General features: G+C 42.8%; 1 protein-coding gene across 1 annotated transcript in view; it reads right to left on the bottom strand.

The window, feature by feature from the left end:
- Positions 1-13,659, bottom strand: part of LOC115374887 (neurocan core protein-like) — a 30,310-nt gene extending 16,651 nt beyond the window's left edge. Inside the window, exons 1-11 of the mRNA XM_030074037.1 lie at positions 13,538-13,659; positions 13,265-13,447; positions 10,655-10,734; positions 5,784-5,987; positions 4,100-4,282; positions 3,279-3,453; positions 2,719-2,846; positions 2,189-2,473; positions 1,395-1,518; positions 1,116-1,231; positions 831-1,006 (exon numbers count right to left, since the gene is read on the bottom strand). Of these exons, the coding sequence (XP_029929897.1) occupies positions 831-1,006; positions 1,116-1,231; positions 1,395-1,518; positions 2,189-2,473; positions 2,719-2,846; positions 3,279-3,453; positions 4,100-4,282; positions 5,784-5,987; positions 10,655-10,734; positions 13,265-13,447; positions 13,538-13,659 (1,776 nt within the window). The remainder of the gene's footprint in view (positions 1-830; positions 1,007-1,115; positions 1,232-1,394; positions 1,519-2,188; positions 2,474-2,718; positions 2,847-3,278; positions 3,454-4,099; positions 4,283-5,783; positions 5,988-10,654; positions 10,735-13,264; positions 13,448-13,537) is intronic.
- Positions 13,660-20,803: the final 7,144 nt, after the last annotated feature.

The raw sequence follows: 20,803 nt of genomic DNA, 5'->3' as shown, positions 1-20,803 counted from the left end.
TCCAATTTCCATTATGCTGCTCAAGCAATTTAAACACAACTAGAATTGGCTAAAATTTCTGAAGAAACTTTAAATGTGGTTGTCTGTTGTGTTAAAAATGTGGCTGTGTGCCTTTCTTTTGCTATGCTGATCATAGATGGTGATATACGTGTAATATTTTGCTAAATTGTTGCTATGTTGTTCTTGGTGGTTGCTATGGTGTTGGTATTCTAGTTTTCCTGATGTTTGCTAGCGAGTTGCAAGGTGGTTGCTAGGCTGTTCAGGTTGGTTGCTAAGGGGTTTCAAGGCAGTTGCAAGGGTGTTCAAGGTGGTTGCTAGGTAGTTGCAAGGGTGTTCAAGGTGGTTGCTAGGTGGCTGCTTTGGTGTTCTGGGTGGTTGCCAGGGCATTGTTAGGCAGTTGCCATGGAATTTGGGGTGGTTGCAAGGTGGGTCTTAGGGGGTTTTGGGTGCTTGTTAGGCACTTGCTAAGGTGTGTGGGGTGGTTGCTGGGATGCTCAGTGAGAGGGGACCTGCTCTCTAGCTCCCGCTTCTGAACATCCTGCAATAATCCCACTTAAACTGCAATTGCAAAGAAAGACATCAAGAAGACAACTGCCTACAGCCGGACCTTCCTGGTTCTAAAATCGCATTTTAACTGGAATTGCGAAATATCAGCAAGTTGGAATGTTTAGAAAAGTAATAGCCCACTTCTCATAATCGGGCTGTACATTTTTCATGTTTGGCGTATGGGGGTAATGTGGGTGCGGTAACACGCCGAAATTTGGTGGAATAATAATCATACAAAAGCATAAGATGTGTTGTTAAAGGCAAACATGTAAAAGGAGCTCAACCTTCTTCTCAGTAGGAGTGGGAGGAGGGTTGGTGGTGGCAGGGACTGGAGGTCTAAGAAACTCTTGTGAATTAGGCCCAGGCTCCAGTGGCTCTCCCCAGTCAAAGGACAGCTGTCCTGGGATTCGCTGAAGGGTCACGTACATGCCTGAAGACTCTGAGGACCAGGGGTCTGAGGCTGAGGACACAAATGTTTGCACGAAAACTAGGAATCCACATTTTTGGTCTATCGTTTGAAGAAAATTTCAGCAGTTATTTCTGCATTGTTGCTGCCTTACAAGAATCACCATTGTGCGGTGTGGCCTCCTCCTCCAAATCAACCAGTCCTGTCCAGTTAGAAGGTGAAAGGTCACGGCCATCCAAGAATGGCTTATCTGTGTGAATAAAAACAGATTTTGTATTTCTAGGTTTATAATGTTTGTTTATTTGTAATGTTTGTTTTATTCTGTGCATCCTTCCAGTGTCTTTTTACAAACTGGCTGTTTCACTGACTGATTGAATGGATGACACTGCTACACATTCGATAACCGTAGACAAATGTACAACCTCTGTTAGTGGTGGTTTGCTCTGTAGCGAGGCTGGGACTATCTGTCCCGGGGGAGTCAGCATTACTTGAACCCGCCAGGTAGCTCCAGGGCTTCCAGAGGGAGGTGTAGATCTTAGAGATGGAACTCGTCTTCTTCACATTTCCTAAGAGACAGGTTGCAGAGATTTGCCGCTGGCGTGGTAGTTGTTGAAGAATTGTATCCAGTGTAGTATCTCAAAGGATTACTTTTTCTTCCGCAGACATAGGCCAACATCAAGTGACAGAAGTGAGACATAGAGTGTGGAGGACTGAACTGAAAGCTGAGCATCTAATCATTTCAGTAATGTATCAAGAAGTTTTAATTTTAGGAGATCCTCTTTTTCACTTATCTTAAAACCATCTCCCTCTCAAGGCCTCTGTCAATCCTGCAGTTAAGCAGACATATAATAATGGGATAGCTCAAAATAACTGAGGCCAGAAATCAGTGTTGCCATAGCTACACCAGTGGCAGCAGTGTTTACTGTCATGGTTACTACATCGCTAGCACTCAATCAAGGCATGCTGTCTTTTAACAGGACTTCTTTGAGGAAAGCAATGCCAGTGTATCCATTTATCCCCTCAACCTTTATCATACCTCCTGCTCTACACATTCAAATTATAAAACCATTTGTAGACTCTGGATACACACATTAAGTGCTGCCTAAACCATCAATGATGATAAATTCTGATTTCAAAACCACTTCACTGTGTAACCAAATATGTCATGCAAATGCAACCAACGCTCTTCTCTCTACACTACATAACATAATCAATCTCACTGCAGTCATACCACACCTCTGTAGCAGTAAGCATCATAGAGTGCTGTGGTGTTGTCAGGGGCGCTGGTGGGGGTGATGGTGCGGATTCCTGGCCGGTCCCCTCCACAGTCAGGGCGAGGCCACGTAACAGGATAGCGGACGCTGCCATCAGAGAGCCAGCCTGGGGCGCAGCTGTCCAGACCGGCCTTCCACGCCAGATAAAGTTGCCCCACTGTGGCCAGCTGGCCCCCCAGGGACACACAGCGGTCTGAGGCTGAAGACAGAGACAGCCGCCCTGGGACTGAAGTGTGGAAAACCTCACCTGGAGGGGACAGACACGGGACGGGTGCTTGTCAAGAAGCAGATGATTCCCAAAGTTTTGCCTGCCTAATTGACTGTGCTGTGGATAACAATGCAGTGAAGCAGTATATGAATGTGACATATGGCAAAATAGTAAAATTGTTTATTCTAATGGTACTGATGCTTCATAGAGCAGCAGAATAAGATACAAACATGAGATACTGTAATATCAGTTCAGTGTGTGTGTGTGTGTGTGTGTGTGTGTACCATCCAATTCTCTTGCATAACAGTACACATCAAACAGCTCATTTGGGTCCCTCTTCCCATAGTTCCTCACGCCAGCAGAGTACTCCTTGTGTCCATAGCAACCAAGCTCTGGCAACTGGACAGAATAGCTGTGGAGAAAATCGAGGAGTCATTCACAGGGCCTACTGACTGTTTATCTCTCACCTTTTTAATGACTGGTAATAAGTAGCATAAAGGTTATATGGGAATTTCAATGTATTAACGTTATCTTAAAATAGAGGCTGCACACTGAAGTGCTCCCGTGGACTGTCATTGTCATTTTTCAAGCCTGCCAGTATCAAGACAGTGTTTCCTTTTGATGTGAAGTCACTTCTACATTAATGTTCATTTAGACTTTATAATATCAATCCAGAACTCATTTACATTTGTTCAAGAGGGGAGGGGGTAAGTGGTAAGCAAACAGCAATGCAAATGTCTTCATAACAACACTAATGGCAGGTTATGAAAGCACTGCAGTCATTAAAGCAAAGCTGGCAACACCACAGGGACGTGACAAAGCAAGTCCTTGAACATCTTCTCACCGGACTGTTTGGTCTTCTAACCAACCGGCCGCACAGCTGGCAAAGCCGTCATAGTACGCTGCCCACAGCTGCACTGGCGTGGCAATTTGAGCCAAGTTGTCCTGGCAGGCCCTCTGGGCGTCAGCGAACGAAAGAGCATAACGGGTGCTGGGTGCCTGGTAGTGGAACACCACACCTACACAGACAGATGGGAAGACAGGTGGTGAAATAGACAGCAGATAGTCAAACTAGTGAATCATCTTAGTTCAAAGATCCGCCAACATAGTTGAGCACTTCATTTATAAATGAAGTTAAAAATCAATAGATTAGCGGGATGTGATGAAATTGAACATTTTCCTGTGACCACAATCAAATCAATTAAATATTAAGTGAGTTTCTGGTGATGATTTCATGGACAACTAGACAGAAAAATGATCATCGATATTCAGTCCAAACACCTTAATTAAAGGATTTCACAATTAGTCAGCTGTGAAACACAGATAATGACAATACAAACACAATGAGCTGAAAAAGTCATCCCAGAGAAATAGATTATTTAAATCTGGCATAATAATACAGATATGGTGAATCAATGTTTGATTAAATAAAAGAAGGTTAGCAGTGCTCCTGTTTTCAAGCCACTATTATCTTTTGTGTATTGGAACCAAGAATGTGAGAAAATGCACAAATCAGTTTATTCAGAACCAAAAAAAGCCCTTTGTATGAGCACAACCATTAACTCAGTCTGCCTGAAGCATTTTCGGTTAGCTGAAATGCCTCCTTGGAGGGCTGTGCCGCAAAACATCCAGGGAATAATCAACCACGGTGGGTGCTGCGCTCACCAGAAACCACCAGGGGCACGACGTCTCTCTCATAGTTGTTACCCATGACAACCTGACAGTGGTAGGTGCCCGAGTCGTTGGTACGGAGACCGTGAATCTCCATGGTAGCATTCAGAGGATTGGCAGTGTATCCTGGCATTCTGACGCGGCCAATGAAAGCCTTATTCACCTTGATTACATCACCTTTGGCAAAAAGAGAGAGGTTTGTTCATCACAAAATGTGTCTCTTCACATCCTGCAGATTTTAGAAATGAGAAACAACAGGGACTCTATTAGGGTAATTGAAAATTATCTCTGTTTATGCACATATATGATCAAAGAGTACAGTATGTATATAAACAGTGTGTCATTCAGGCATTGGTAAAACTAGATTTTGTTTGAGTGGTGGAATTTAAAGACATGGCTTCAAGTCCACCTTCTTCTACAGGCAGTTTCAGACTGTAAGTCTGTGCATCACAGCTGGACATGGTCTTGATGCCCCCCCCCCTTCATAAAAAAAAAAACAAAAACTGCTAAATCCTTCTTGTCTGGCAAATTTACACCACTTTGCACCTACACCGCAATGGAAATCAGCAGGTTTACTTCATTTTAATTATAGGACCAGGTGTTGTCAGACAGCCAGATTAGAGTACTCTGCCTGTTCTGCCTGTGAGGATTTCACATTCATTCACACATTTATCTGCAAACTGTAATAGAGAATATTATCCTTATGTTAAGCCAGGGTGGTTTTGAGAAATAAAACCATCAAGAGAATATTATGACACCTTTAAAAAAACATTTACATATGCATGGTGTGGGTAATTTCTAGTTCAGATTCTCAGACTGTCAAGCCTTCGGGCTCTAGTTTCCCGGCGCAGCGCGGGGTGGCGCAGTGAGGCGAACCCCGCGCAGAGCTAGTTTCGACCGGCGAAGCGGGAGAGGCGGACAGTGTCCAAGTTTCGCAGGCGGAGGTTCGCCGAGATGGGAGTGGTGGCGCAGCGGGGGGAGGTGCCGACAGATTCGGCTTGGCGCAGTGACAGTTTTGTGCCAAAAGGCTTTGCCGAGGTGCGCCAAAAGCTCGCCGTCTGAAACCACGTCTACTTTCAGCGCAAGGCGGAGCGGAGCCGGCGCAGTGGAAGTTTGGCTGGCTGGCGCACATCACCAAAACCTCACAATCAGCACAAACGGTGCCAATCTCCTTTGATCTGACATCAGCTGTGACGGGACAGTTGATATGGAGATATATGTATGTGCTGATTGTGATCGTAGCATTGAATAGTGTTTTTTTCGGTATTTATTGCATTGTTCATGTGTCTGACGTTCCGGGAGCCTGCCGGTGAGGTTTTGGTGACGTGTCCGCACTGCTCGCCGGTCTCCGCTCCGCGCCTGTCTCCTGAGCTCCGCTCCGCCCGCGGCAATAGACCTCCATGTCAGCTGTGTAAACTTTCATTACGCCGTCGCGCAGCGCATTTTAAAGGCAAGGACAGGGGCTCATTTGATTGGTTACATGTGAATCGGCTGTGTCAAACCCACTCCATGCCTTCTCTCCTCCCCTCCGCCGGTAGGAGGGACGGCGGAGTACTTGCGCCACCGAGACCGGCGTGCCAAACTTGGAAAATCCGCCTGGCCACTCCCAGTTGGCGAAGCGCATCTGCGCTACGCCCCCGCCTCGCCTGGTCTGCGAAACTAGAGCCCTTCATCTTACCCCTCGCAGAGAGCACAGTCTGCTCCACAGGTCCCCTCGGTGCCCCTGCTGGTTGCCTGAGGAGAGTCCACAAGATGTGGGGAGGCTGGCCGGTGGAGCTGGCCTGTAGGGTGAAGACACAGGGGAGGAGGGCTCTGCCAGCCAGAGTTTCTCGTACTGTAGGGTGGGTGACTCTACGCATGTTCACGATGGAGGAGGTTGCACCTGGAAAGAAACAGAGGGAGAGCAGGGCATGGTTGGTATGCAATTAAATATGCTAGAGGAAACATCGCTTGCAGGTGAGATATCACGGCAGGGAGCGAGAGACAGGAGAAAATGCAGTAAAGACAACATATTTCCTATAGAGAAGACTCGGACGTGCACGTCTGCTCTGAGCAAGTGTGCAGCAGATAAACTGTTTTTGACAAAGACATGAATCAATCTGTTGGGCTATTAGGGTAAATGACTTATTCTGCAGCAAGCAGTCGAGGAGGCACATAGATAGTGTAGGCTGCAGCTTCTCACCAAGGCGTCTGATAACAAGACCTCGGGGATTCATTAGCAATTTCACACTCACATTTCCACACCAGAATCCAAGAAGAAGAAACTTGTTTCTCATGTTCCAGCAAAGTAACACAACACCAGCCCATTATGAGGCTGCCGAGCAAACACACACACACATACTCACACACACATACATATGCACACCAGTGCAGCTACGGTATATTTTATCCTAATCACATCACAAATCTGCTCACTCTCTTTGTAAATACTTAAATACATAAACATGTGCACTGATGGAATGAAAAAAATGTATCTTGTAGTTCTACGTGATCTGTTCTTTGTAGTGTTGATGTCTGTGTAAATATTTGGAAATAAATAAAAGTTAACTCTCTCATCCTCTCTTGTATTTAACATAAATGACTCTTGGCCTCTGCCTCTCACTGCGTCTGTCACTCTCCACCTCTCCGCCCCCCTCCCACTCAAACTAATTTGGCGTGATTTGATGTAAAGGGGTCAGGGGCAGTGTCACTGTATAAAGTGCTAGGTTCATGACTCTGCAGATAGATAGCAGTAATTCACTCTGTCTGGTAGCCATGATATACAGGCTCGATGTAACCATGGCAACTGCATCACCAGTAAAAACATTACCTTGAACCCTCCGAATGTTACCACTTTGTGGCTTTCCCTCTATCATCCTCACACTTAGACCAAGCTTAAAAAAAAAAAAACAAACCATAAAAAAGAGCACCATTCCAAACCCATAAACCTTAAAAAGGTGACCCCCCCACACACATCACAACCTTTATTCCATGGCATAAATCACTTTAATTCACTTTTGAAATATCACGCTGAGTTTTATAACTATAGTATCTCATCCTTAGTACATCATGAGCTGCCATTCTCAGCTCGTGACATCAGTAAATACCATGAACTATCTGTAAGATGTGAGACTCTCCAAGAAACATCCACACCCGCATGACGCCACTTTAGGTTTTCTCTCAAACCTTTAGTCAACTCAGCTAAAATTTGCTCAAGGATCTTTGCAATTTGCTTTCCATTTTTGTCCACCACATTCAAATTTCCACTGTGTAATTCAAACACAGCAATTTGAAGAAAACCAATATGGGCTTAATAAGAAACACTGGCTGAAATAAAACAAAGCCCTATTTGGAGTAATGCAGTTAAGCTGCGTAGTGGAATTGAATCCCCAAATGATATCTCCATCTGCATTTTGATTGGAATGTTTTCTCACGCTGAACCCCCTGAGAGCATCTCTCTGTGCTGAGAAACGCCTTCGCCACCTTCTCCTCAAATCAGAGGTAATCACAAAATCACAAATACTAGGGGGAGAAAGAGGGAGAGAGAGAGAGAGAGGGAGAGAGAGAGAGAGAGCCAGCATGAGAGAGAAAGAGACTACTGGAGGCAGAGGGGAACAGAGGGAGAGAACGAGAGAGTCTAAGAAAATGAATAGTGGAAATTGAGAGACTTTGGATGACAAATGTACCCTGAAGCGTGGCTGTGACAGACGGGACAAAAGAAAAACAGCCTGTAAGAAAAACAGTGTGCTGGAAGTGACATGAAGGACACTCGCTGTCATTAACAGACGCCATCTCTTATTCCTGTCACTCCTCCTTGAGAGCACACTGGGCTGTTTGGATCAGGGTTGCACTAATACGGGGTTTTTGAGGCTCATATCAGCTGCTGATGGACGATATTTTGTGCTAATATTAAGCAGCTCTGAATTTGGCAATTTTCATGCCAAATTATTACACATAGTCAGTGTTTCCCCGAGTGTTTTTGGCAAGATGGAAACGCCTCATAACAGATGCTAAAACCCAAATTAATGACATTACTTTAGGTGTGTTAGCTGCTCTTTGCAGCAGGGTGACCCAGCACACTGACTCAATGGTAACTAGGAAACTAAACTGAGAAAATAGGCCTTTGAATACAAAATTAATTCATAGAAAACAAGATTTCACGATTAATAAATAAATAAAATGTGCAAAGAAAATACATTTTCATTGCAGTTTTTTATGTACTGTGGTTAGTTAGGAACCTCCATCAATCAGTAATGGATAATTTTCTGTTACCAGATGTTCAGAAGAATGAATAGCAGCCTGGCTCTAATATGGATTTCCTAACATTGAACAAAATTCTGTATGTTCATATTCATTTTCTTAATATCTATTGCAGTGCCACAGACACTCTCTTATTGTATGTGTTTCTATGTCCTCCAAGAAAAACTGAAAAGGAGCTTTTTCTGTTTCGTTTTAGTTTTTTTGTGATATACAACACCGAGGTCAGTGGCGAGGTTCAGCTATAGAGCAGCACCCTGTTTCTGGTTGGTGTTCGGCGCCTTGCTCACCAACACTTCAGCAGCAGAGACACTTGTTATGACAGAGACCTGAACCAGGGTCTCTACTATCACTACTGCACTGCTTTATAGTTGAGGGTTAAGAGGCCGAGGAACATATAGTATAACTCGGAAGCAGTTTTTATGATAATATCCCCTTCCATCAAGGGGAAAGAAAAGCATAATGAATTTTAAAATGCCTGAAAATGGAGGTGGTGGTAGTCTGATGCGGGCCTGTCGACACTTGCAGCTCCAGGGGTTTGAAGCCAGTCTTGAAAGCAGGAGCCACTTGAGCTACCTAATGTCCTGCCATTTTCCCTCATCAGTATGCAAACGTATGCAGCAAGGTGCAGCAACATCTAATATGATCACCTTTTGTATTGGGGGATCCTGTGGGGTCTAAGTATGAAGTTACCGAAATGTATTGTTATTGAGTTGTTGCACTCAAATGAGACAACACACACACACACACACACACACACACACACACACACACACACACACACACACACACACACACACACATCACCATAATGATATAATATCCAACATATCCTGCACCATGGTGGCACGTAGGACTGAGTGATATGGACAAAATCAAACATCACAACATCTTTGATCAAATACTTTGATATCAATATTGTAACATGATTGTAGCAGCTGTTTTTTGGTGCTTTCATAAGATATTTATACACAAGAGATTGTTGATGAACAGTCATTTGTAAGGTCTAGTAAGTCTAACAGTCTACCAAGTTCATAAAATTGCATCCCTTTACTGTAATGCAGCCTTTAAAACCAGGAAAAGACAACATTTATCCTTAATCAGAATATTATGATATCTAAAATCTAAAATCTAAAAAAAAAAGTTCTTGTCTTGTTTGGGCCTACTTTAGCATTTGAAACCGGGTCCTTTTTGTCTAAACTTGTCTTTTCCCATGCTTGTTTTAATCTTAGTTTCTTTCCTTTTGCTGCATTTTACTTTCTTTATATTCCTATTTTTGTTGGTGGTGTTAAGGTGCACTATTTATAATTGTATGTTAGATTTTTTTGTGCATTTGTTTGCATGCATCCCAGGAAGATCCAATGAGCAATAAACAATAAACAATACACAACAACAGGCCAGAACTGAGCAATCAAAAGCCAGTATCCCATCACCATCCTCCAGTTTGTTTTTTGTATGAACAGTAATTACTCTTGCTGTTCACGTGCACACAAGTTGTGCTTAAAAAGGTCTCTTCCTCCCAGTGGAATTATATTTTAATATTATGAAGCAAAAACATGACAAGAATGCTGCTGTCTGTAGAGTAATGAATTGCTACAGTCAGTGAGTAATAGCTAATGTAATGCTCATTTAAAAGTATTGATGCAGTATTTTGCTGGAGTAACAAGCCAACCTTGACCCCGACCATCATGCATGCCAATCATAGGTAAAGTAATTAAGGGAAGAAATTTATCTCTACTGCAGGCAGTCAGCAGTGTGTGTGCACAACCTCAAACCTCCGATACAATCAGCTAGAGACCTGCAGCTCTGAGATGTTTTGTCTTTTTGTTCCATAATTGTGAATTTTATGCATAGTTGTAATTGAACAGATGGTCGACTAACTTGCATAAATGGGCTTGGAGGTTTTCCAGCTCAATCCCACAGAGCATGTCTGCAAACATCCTCAGCATGTCAGCTCTCACTTACAACCCCCACATTAATATTGAACTGGCCTGTGTGGTTAAAATAAATAAAGAAATAAAATTAATTAATTAATAGACAGATAGATAGATAAAATGGAGCTGTTTCCTCTAACTGTCAAATGTCATTTTTCCTTTTCGGCCAATTCCCTCTCCCTCCACCCCTCCCCTCTTCCTTCCTGGCTCTATCCTCCCCCTTTCTCTACCTTCAAGCACTTATGATGTGTCATTATCCACCAGTATTGACTATTGTTTCTTTTGATTGGAAACTGCCTGTCGGTTTCTGCAGCAGCTGGAGATGCAGAGGTTGGTGTTGAGAGGACATTTTCACACTGGAGGCGGGAGACAGACTCACCCAGGCCGACGCACAGCAGCAGCATCAGAGCCGTAAGGATCTGCCGCCCAGCAGCACACAGAGCGAGCACCATCCTGGACCTGCAGAGAGACGGGCAGACAGAGTGAGACAGGGTGCAGAGAGACAGAGTCAGGGGTGAGAGGGGGAAAGCGACACAAAGATCTGCAGGTATATGGTGCACGTGGCACTGTATTGTTGGAGCTAAATGACTATTTTATTAATGTTTTTTCTACATCTCCCCAGACCATCCATCATCTCACGCTTTATGTGATAAAATAATACATTTCTGTGTGTATGCCCCTCAAAGACAGTCTAGCATATTGTTTGTGCATCAATGTAAAGATAAGAATCAAACTTGACAACACAGTTACTTATTATCACTACATGCCACTGTATAATAAATAGGCTAGATACTAATACAAAAAAAAATTATGTAGGTCTTACATCAAACGTAAATGCACAATCTTATCCGCTGACATGGAATACTAAACAGAGCTGCAATATTGTTGCTGTTGGGTGAGAACATTGTGACTTCAGCTTTGGTCACTTTCAACTGAAATCTTTCATGTAATTATTTTATCCTTTAATATAATCCCTCAGTTGAAGGATTAAATGCTTTTCTATGGGTTAAAGGTGCATTTTGCAAAATTGTGAAGGGCTGCTTGAAACAAGGGCCCTTTAGACTCAACTGACAAAAATATGGAATGAGCACATAATCGATTGCACATTGTGGGTCAGTCTGACGATGAGAGCCACGTACACTCAACCATCACATTACATGCTTAGTCCATGTTTTTTGTCAGTTGTCTGAACAGTCCTCGCTTCAATTGGCCCTCAGTAATTTTGCATAGTGTACTGTTAAGAAAATGAAACAACCATTTAGTGGATGAAAAGTTTACAAAATCAGCTGAATAAACTGCGTGGTGGTCAAGGTAACACAGATGTGTGTGTTTCTGGTCCCGCCCACTGACCCCTCACTTGGTTACGTTTAAACAACCACACCTGTCACTCATCTTGATGAGCTGTCCACCTTGAAACAGCATCTGGCCTGAGGCTCAGGTAACCAGCATGTGTCATTTCCCTGCTCTGTGGCCATTAGCACCATGTTGACAGCCTCAAGCCAGCTCCCTGCTGGACAGGCCCATTCGACACAGAATGGCCCAAACATTGCCAAAAAGCCGATTTCAGGCAAATGGAGAATATAGAGGTAGACGTTGACTGATAATTTGCTTATTTATTGGTATTTTAATGTAAAGAAAAGAGTTGCAGTATATTTTTGGGATTCAGAAACAGTTTTCTGGAGCTTGTTTGTGATGTAGAATAAGAAAAAATACTCTACTTTCCTTTATCTGTTGTCAGACGAGGCCCTGCCCTATATTTGCAATGCAACTGACCACCTCTGCCTGCATGTGTGAGTGTGTCTGCATCCAATGCCTTGCAGGCAGTGAGCTACATGGAAAACAAAATGAGCTGCTATCGCTGGGATCGACTGCTGTGTTGTGTGAGAGAGGCTGTAAACCACACTGGCACTGCAATGAGATAAAATGACCTTTGAACCTGTCTTCTAAGGATGCATCACTTCCAAAATCAGTATTCAATAGGGGCTGGTATCTGGCTGAAATAGGGTATGAAACATTTTCCCCATTATTAAATCTAAAAGCATATCAGCAAACTTGACTTCTGTGCCACATAAGGGCTGATAGATATCTATCTAAAAATTGGTTTCATCTTAATTTGTCTGATGATCCCAAACCTATGGCGTTCATTTTCACCCAAGTACTAAATCTGATAAGTGCTCAACATCATCTTAAAGTTTAAGTTTAGTCCCTTCAGCAAATATCTGCAGTAAAAACATGATTTTGTGCATTCCTCCTGAACAACATAGAGGAAATCCTAGCCCACATTAGAATCGAGCTGCTGAGTTTGCCAGAGGATTTGGCTCCGGGCCTGAAGCTTCTCAGCTCAATGGAAGGACACATGAGACAGTGTTTATTGCACAGCTCTGGCAGGATATGGGCATGAGGAGGAGAATATGCTGTTTTAAGCATACTGTACATCTGTGTTACATAATGCATCATCTTTTAGTTGACATAAAGGGGAGAGAAGAAAAACAAATGACTCTAAATTATTCATTTACTAATGGAAACAAAATCTGTTCTTGGTACCTTCGTGACTACACAGACATGCCCAAGACAGGCTAACAGACGGTATGGAGCAGCACGTGAAGCAGAAATTAGTACGACATGTTTGGGCTGTCTAAAGTGCAGTTTTTTTTAAAGTAAATGATTCACCCATGGAAGTAAAGGCACAAGCCTCATAACATTCACCAAGGTAACAGCGACCCATGCCAATGGCATCCCTGATGCTTAGAGAAAAGATTATGCAACACCAGTTTACCAGGTTAAGCCTTTATAAATCACACAAAAAGCCCAATAATGGTGAATTATCTTTTCCTGTCATGTGAAACCTCACTAAAGTCTTATATAGTAAAAAGCTGGAGTTTGTGGGACAAAACAAAAGTATTCCTCTCAGATAGCAAAGCACTGAATAGAGGTTGATCCCCGCTAAACTTAACTGTCATTAAAAAGCAATTTGTTGTGCCATTTTAACACAGAGTAGCCATGGTGGTCTATGCGCAGGAGAGTCTGGTAGGGGTGAGACCCCGCTGCGCCACACACTTTGAGGCATCCCTTCTCCAAAGGCGGGTTAGGACCCTGTGATGGGCTGTGACAGATTGGGGTCGAGCCATTGGACTGGGTGCATGTTGAAGGCCTGAACCATTGGTTGAGCTCGCTAGGTGGGTGACAAGAGATTTCTAAAGGCTTGGAGAGGGTCATGACACAGAGAAGTTTGCCCAATCCTGTTGTAAGGAGAGAGGGTTACAGTCTTCCATCAGAGGGCATGGGACTGGCAGGGGCCCAGCAGCCGCTGCCGACACCACCAGAATACAGAGACCGACCTATGGGCGTCTCATAGAAGTCTGCGTGCCTATACACACCAGCCATTCAAAGGTTTACCAGAGGGGATTTACAACATACAGTGCCCTGACCATCCAATCACACCAGCCGCATACTAACTAGTCCCGCCTATTGTTAACGACGAGTCATCAGATGTCGTGAACGCCTCCCTCTAAACCTCCTTTCTTCACTTTCACAGGCGTAGTTGTGTCTGGAGAAGAAAAGAGCCAGAAGTCTCTAAAATGCTTCAATGGACTTCAATGTGGATGTCCATTCGACACATTTTCACGTTGTTGTCTGAATAGGATGCATTCTGAACAAATTCTGAGCGCCTACGGGTGGAGTGACAGAGATCCAAAGAGAGTTAACAGACGAGGCTGGCAGACCGACATTATGGCTCAGCGTTAAGCTGTCAATCTGTTGAAGCAGGAGACCAACTGGCCTCGCCATCATCGTGATGCAGGAGAGATGGGCCCCTCGACCCAAATCTCCTTGAGTTTTGCAGTTGGTGGGAAAATTGCTTGGAAAACAAAAATTAAAAGTGTGGAACAGATTATGTCAGCTCCTGTCGAAGTTGTGAGTTAAATCATGTTTGTGTGCACAGCATGACATATTTATACTCACAAGGCTTCCATCGCCATGCAAGTGTGTGTGTGTGTGTGTGTGTGTGTGTGTGTGTGTGTGTGTGTGTGTGTGTGTTGTATAGCATAGCTCCTTTCTGCCGTGGCCTCTAAAATAAAGTCAATTGAAAAAAAAAAAACTGTTAAGGTCATTTAGTTAATCAGGCCAGTGTTCGCTCCAGTGTTGATTGATCACACACATGCAGCCATAATGGTAAACACACACACACACACACACACACACACACTATATACACACTTGAAATGTACGTGCACACAAGCCAGCACACTGGAAATCAGTTAAATAAGAGATAGAGTTTTTACCTTTCACAAAGTGATGGAGCCCTATTCTTTACTAAAAAAACAATCAAGTACATATATAGTTTATGTGCAACATTCTTCTTTCTCCAGTCAAACAATCTTATTTTTCTCCTTTGCTCGGCCTTGGACAGAAGACTGTTCTCCACCCACCTGGAGAGAACTCAGTTTGCCCCCATGGGAAAGGAAATTCAGATAGAGCAAAAGCTTAAGAGTTTATTCTGTATTTCTATATGTAGTTTGAAAAACAAATTCTCAGGAAAAAAAAAATCTAAATAATAACAATGATAAGCAGATACAGGCTAGAAATAGGCATAAGGATGCGAAGCCAGAATAAATTTGTGTTATTAGACTTCAAGACTGAAGCTGGTTTTACAGTAAAAAAAAAAAAAAGAAAAAAGAGTCAAACTGTCAGTCTTGTCTTTTCCCCCTACTGAGACCTGACAGGAGAACGTGATTCCTTTCTTTCCCTTCTCTTTAATCATGTCTCACAAAAACCATTACCTCTGGAGAGCGGTGGAGTGAACAGCAGAAAAAAAAAAAAAAAAACAGCTCCAGATGAGTGACAGACAAAGTTGTGGGCGGGGAGAGGAAGGAGATGAAGGAAGAAGATGAGGGAAGGACATTTTACCACCAATGTGAAAATAACACTACACTGCCATGATGAAAGGAGCCCTTTAGAAAAGCTGCATTGGTGGCATCGTAATACTTCTTACTTTGCTGCGTGGGAGTTAGTGTCTGTGGCCAATCTATCCCGAAAAGCCATGTGGCTGAATTTTAAACTTCCATATGCTTGCACAGAAGCAATTTTCATTAACAAATTGAATTACCTTGTAGACAATAGGGAATAATACACTGGGGGTACATTGCAGTGGTAGTTCAGTGCAATAAAAGGGCCATCAGAGCAGAGCGCATTAATTGTTCAAGAAGTGACAAAAAAAAAAAAAAAAATGAAGATTGAATTGGGCTGAATCAGGTATTCACTTCCTGCTCTTTTAAAGCATTGTCCCCTCTCTCACTTCTCTCTCCTCCACACACAAGCACACACACACACACTCACACATACACCTATACACCAAACAAACACAAACCCTTTGTGTGTGGTTATGTGGTGACTAATCACTCTCAAAGCAACTAATGACTCATGCAACTCTAGCCTGGGCTTCAGATGGGAAGGAGAGAGTGAGAGCTGCCGGTCCCCTCAGTTTTCCAGATTACATGCTTCATCCTCTCACACTGACACCATTGATCTCTCTGGGCTCAGGGACAGGGGTTATTTAAACCCACGCCTGCTCAATAACAGGCTCTGCAGAGGCCAAGCTCAGATTTGGCTTGATGTGTGTGCATTAAAGCGTGGATGGAAGGCCATTTACAGTATCGCCCTCAAAGATCCCCGATGTAAGAAAGAGACAGACGCACGCAATGCTTTGAATCATGAGTTGGCTACTGTAAGAAGGTTACATTGTATAGTCACATCTCTCCTATTGCTCTCATTCATTATTTCATATTCAACCTAGGTACCAATAAAACGTGATGATGTGATGTTTAATGCACGTCACCACTGGTGTGTGAATGCCTGAGAGAGATGCACAGCTAAGGTACATCTGTTTCAGGAGGCCCTGTACTGTGGAGCTCTACTCATCTCATTTATCAGTGCAGAACTCCAGCAGATGATTTTGGTTCTCACTTCCTGCCACTTCCTCCCTCCACCTTCCATTTCACCCCTTATCTGACACCAATGCATATGTATGTCTGTGTGTGTGTGTGTGTGTGTGTGTGCATCTGTGTGGATGTGACTGTGTGTGGGTGCACGGGAGCCAACTGTGAGTTGAAAAAAAAAAAAAAAAAGGCCATTTAAATGCATTTAATCAACATATCAGGCAGATCCCAGATTTGTAAGTGTGCATATAAAAGTGTGAGAAGTGAGCATTGTAATGGATAGCCTCTAGAGAAAATGGGAGCCGGGGTGCGCCAGATGGAGGCCCCGCTGGAATCAATCATTGCACTTTTCTGTAATGCATCAGGCGGGATCAAAATACACGGGGGTCATGTGATTTGTTGTATAACCTCCAAACCTTTTACTGACAGAGGAGGAATGTGCTTATTTCACTTAACGGAGGACTTTACTGGAAAACAAAGCTGATTTATTGTGTGTATAATCCCCAAAAACTGTAAACGTGCACTGTCCAAATTCATTTGGTTTGAGAGCTACTTAGAGCTAATGAGTAAGAATTTGTTCATCGAGTGATATTGGAGGACACTTAGTCAATGTTAATTTAAATGCAGCTCAGAGGAATTAAAAAAAGGAGAACACTATGGCATAAAGACTTGTGGAATGATGATGCTGAAAAATATAGTTTTCAAAATACTAAGTTTGATTCATACACAGTACTTTTCAGTGAGATGAAGAAATCAAGCCAGAGGATTACAAAACAATATCCAATGAACAAACAGTGCTAAAAATCTTTCTTACTCTAAAATATACTTCCACATAAAGGAAAATACAGTGATTGTGAATATTAATCGCATTTACTACTTTTCCCCCACATTTTACATGCAACAAACCATTTTGCAAAGGAGTACTGCAGATTTCACAATATACAATTGATTTTCAAATTAGAATTACTTTTGGAAACACCTTATTATGTTCTTCTTTTGCATCTAACAAAGTTGTCACCATTCATAAACCACCGAACTGATAATTGGCTTTGTGAAGCAAATGTTTCCTACCAGGGATTCTTTTCCTTTGCGGAGGGATTGTTTCACTCCACTGAATCTCAAGTCATCAAAACAACACAGTGCTGCTGCTTTTAGGAAAACTGATGTGGATAACTTTATTATGATGATGGAATACTGGTGTGAAGAAAGTTTGAAGTCTCTGAAAGTTCATTTCTACATTGAAGTGAAATTAATGGAATCCAAAGGGGAGGAAAAATGATATCAGAGTTATTCAATATGTCTGCTTGTTTTAGGAAAAGATCAACAGAAATATGAAGTACATACATTTTGTAGATATTTGGCTTAAAATGCAAAATCACAGGCCTGGTCCTTTCAGGCTGAAGCTTCACATGTATTGTAGGTGAAATGCCCCTTTAAGGTAATGGCCATAAAGTGGTGCCTGGTGATATATACACATGAAGGTCAGATGTCAAATATATGTCGCTAAGGGTGGTTGCCGTGCTGCCTAAGTGGCCACATTTCCAGCTGTGTCACAAGACGCCAGAGGTCAAAGGTGACACTTCGGAGGTTATTTCTCTGTATCAAAGCCAACAGGATCAGGTGCATGAGCCGCAGCCATCATCCTGAACATGTTAGTGAAGCCTCACCTCCACACATTCACTGAACATCAGTTACAATACATCCGCCACGGTAAAAACCACAATTTCATCCACAAGGAATGGCTGCGGTCAGAAAAATAAGTTCCTGAGAAATGAAATGGAATAATAGATACAAACATAGACACACTGTTGGGACTTCATCCAAGAATTCTTCATCTTTAATGATGTGCTGAGTCTGTGGAATATCAACTAGGTGAGGCAAGGAAAAAAAAAAAAAAAAAGAAAGTTCTGTCCTTCAGCAATGTTTATCGCCAGTGCCAACGCCTGGAGAGACAAAAACTTTCTCCTCATTGGAGCAATCTCGTAATAAAGAGTTGCTGAGTGGAGGCATTTAAAAAACACTATGCTGTTAATAAAATAATATCTCAACAGTGCAAAACAACAGCATTAGGCACGAATCATTCCTTTGAATTTAACCAGTCACTCCAATCTGCACTGTGCTGTGGAGGCGCTGGGACTGCTAATAACTTTGGTGCTGGATTCAGCCAAAATATTGCTAAATGAGACATTCTGCAAATCTAAAGAGCTTGTTCCTAACCAATAGTATTGCCCTACATCTGTCTTCCACCAGTCAATACTTTAGAGGAGAGCCTCTGGCCAAAGACAAAGAGAGGGACCTTTCTCTTTGTGTGGGTGAGCTGTTCAGCTGTGGTCTCATCTACGCTTGTAATGATTGGCCTGGTGGATAGCTTTAGTCCCTCCCAGGGTAAAGAGTACACTTGATTGATGGATTGGTTTGTCCAACCCCGCTTGGGTTTTGGCGACTGGAGAGTCACTCAACAAGGGGTTTCAATACGCCAAGGGAGCGAGGGAGATAGAGGGAGAAAAAAAAAGAGTTAGGCATTACACTCCATCCACTGCTCTGTTCAAAGTAACCATTGTGCCTTGCTCTTTCTTCTTGATAACAGCTTGTGGTTGAATCATAGGCTCTGACATTTGGGAGCTGTCCAGTGCTGAAAACATAGATAGTTTTAGCTCCGCAGATGGCAGTCACTGTGAACTCATTGTCAGGCTCAGACAATTCCCATCTTAGTTGTAAACGGATCACAAAGTTCAAAGAGATCATAAAATTCCCACTCTCTTTTTATAGTCTAGCTCGCCGTGTGCCAAATCGGATGTGTGCTTATGAATTAAAGTTGGCACACAAAGCAGAGACCGCAAAGCCCACTGTATCTGCTGTATTAGAACAACACAAGCCATCACTTGCTGTTTCTAAGACTATTTTTCAATATAATTTAAATGAAACATCACCATAAAGCTGACTCAAGAGCAAAGACCCGTGAATCTCAGAGCTAAAGCTTATTTTGGTCACACCTAAGATACTTTAATATGGTGGTGGTCCTAATTTGCATTTATATAGTGCCATTCTGTTAGCTATTAACATCGTATTTAAAGAATAGACCCCATCATCAGTGATGTATTTCAGCGGGCACTTTCACACAGTAGAGAATATGAAACCCTGAGTGAGAAGTGCCACTATAGCTTTCAACAGAAATGTCCTTACATTTCTGCACACACACACACATACATTATACATAGACATACACACAGTCATGATAAACTGTTTTCCTTTTCCAAAAAAAAAAAAAAAAAAAAAAAAAAATCCAAGAGTGTCTCATCTGTCCAAACTCATCTCTCTCCTCTGACAGTACTCTGTTTCCATCTTCTGCACTGATGCAAAGTGGCTCCCAGAATCACAGTTGAATCAGAGGCAGACATAACAAACAACGCTGGATCTGAGTGCAGAGTTTGCAGCAAGACATTTAAACTGGGCGAGCACTCTGTTCACAATCAGAGCCTTCCCATCTCTACAACACCGCTCCATCTCTCCGCCTCCTGGTCCCTCAGGTCCTCTGAGTGTGGTCATCTACATTGCTGGCGGGCTGCCACACACCAGCAGACAGAAATGAACGCACATACACACAAATATACAAATATGCATGCCTGGGCACACCCACTCAAACACACACACACAGGCATCCGGACAGAATGAAAAATGCATGCTGCAAACTTTCAGTCAGGTCGCTGAGCTTCATTCCTCACTATTCTCCCTTGCCACTCTCTCATCTTTTCCTCCCCCTCCCTCCTCCTTCTCCCCCCTTCCAGGCACATCTCTCTTTATCTCACACACACATAGATTTCCTCAAGTAGATCTCCTCTGTAAGTGTGAAGTTTCTTAGTTAACCTCGCCTGACTAACTCCTGCTTTATGGCACTGACACGCAGCTGGTGGTAGGCTCGCTAACAAGGCCAAAATAAAGAAAGGGGGAAAAAAGACTTGGACTCCTCCAGACTAGAACAGTGAATAGACAAAGAATGGGCTTTATTGGGCGGTAGGGGGGCTCTCATATTCTCAGATAATACAGCTCATTTGTCAAGGTGACCCAAACTGTTCTCCTCCTTTACAAGTGATTTGTACATGCCAGTGTGTTTGTTTATGGAGCAGGCAGTCATCTCTTCCCTGTCTAAGCAAATACTTTCAAAGGTCTTTTCATGCTGCAACAGCTTAACACGGTGCCAGACAATCCTTCTTTTACCACTTTTTTTTAAGGTGACTATTTGCTGCTTTTTATGTCATTCTTGATTTTATATTTTCAGGACAAAAGCGGAGTAAGTTTTACAAGACACAAGAGTCAAAATGTGCACTTTAATGTGAGGATAAAATAATATGTGAGCCAGCCAGAAGACATTGTTGGCGCTAATGATCCAGTTGCTATACAGTCTTTGATGCCATGCCCAGGATACAGTTTTGGTGGTGGACCGGTGTGTGTTTGGCAGTTACCAACACATGTTGTTTGTTCACCAAAAAAGACTGATTTATATGAGAAATATTCACAACACCTGCTCAGGTGTTCTGATCCGTTTCCACCATCACCTCGGTCAGTAGAAGGAACCTTTCACCACCTAATCTTTTTTA

This window comes from Myripristis murdjan, chromosome 17 (assembly GCF_902150065.1).
Source record: "Myripristis murdjan chromosome 17, fMyrMur1.1, whole genome shotgun sequence".
In the NCBI taxonomy this organism is placed as follows: domain Eukaryota; kingdom Metazoa; phylum Chordata; class Actinopteri; order Holocentriformes; family Holocentridae; genus Myripristis; species Myripristis murdjan.
Note: the sequence above shows the minus strand (reverse complement) of the source record. Positions and strands in the feature narration are given on the sequence as shown.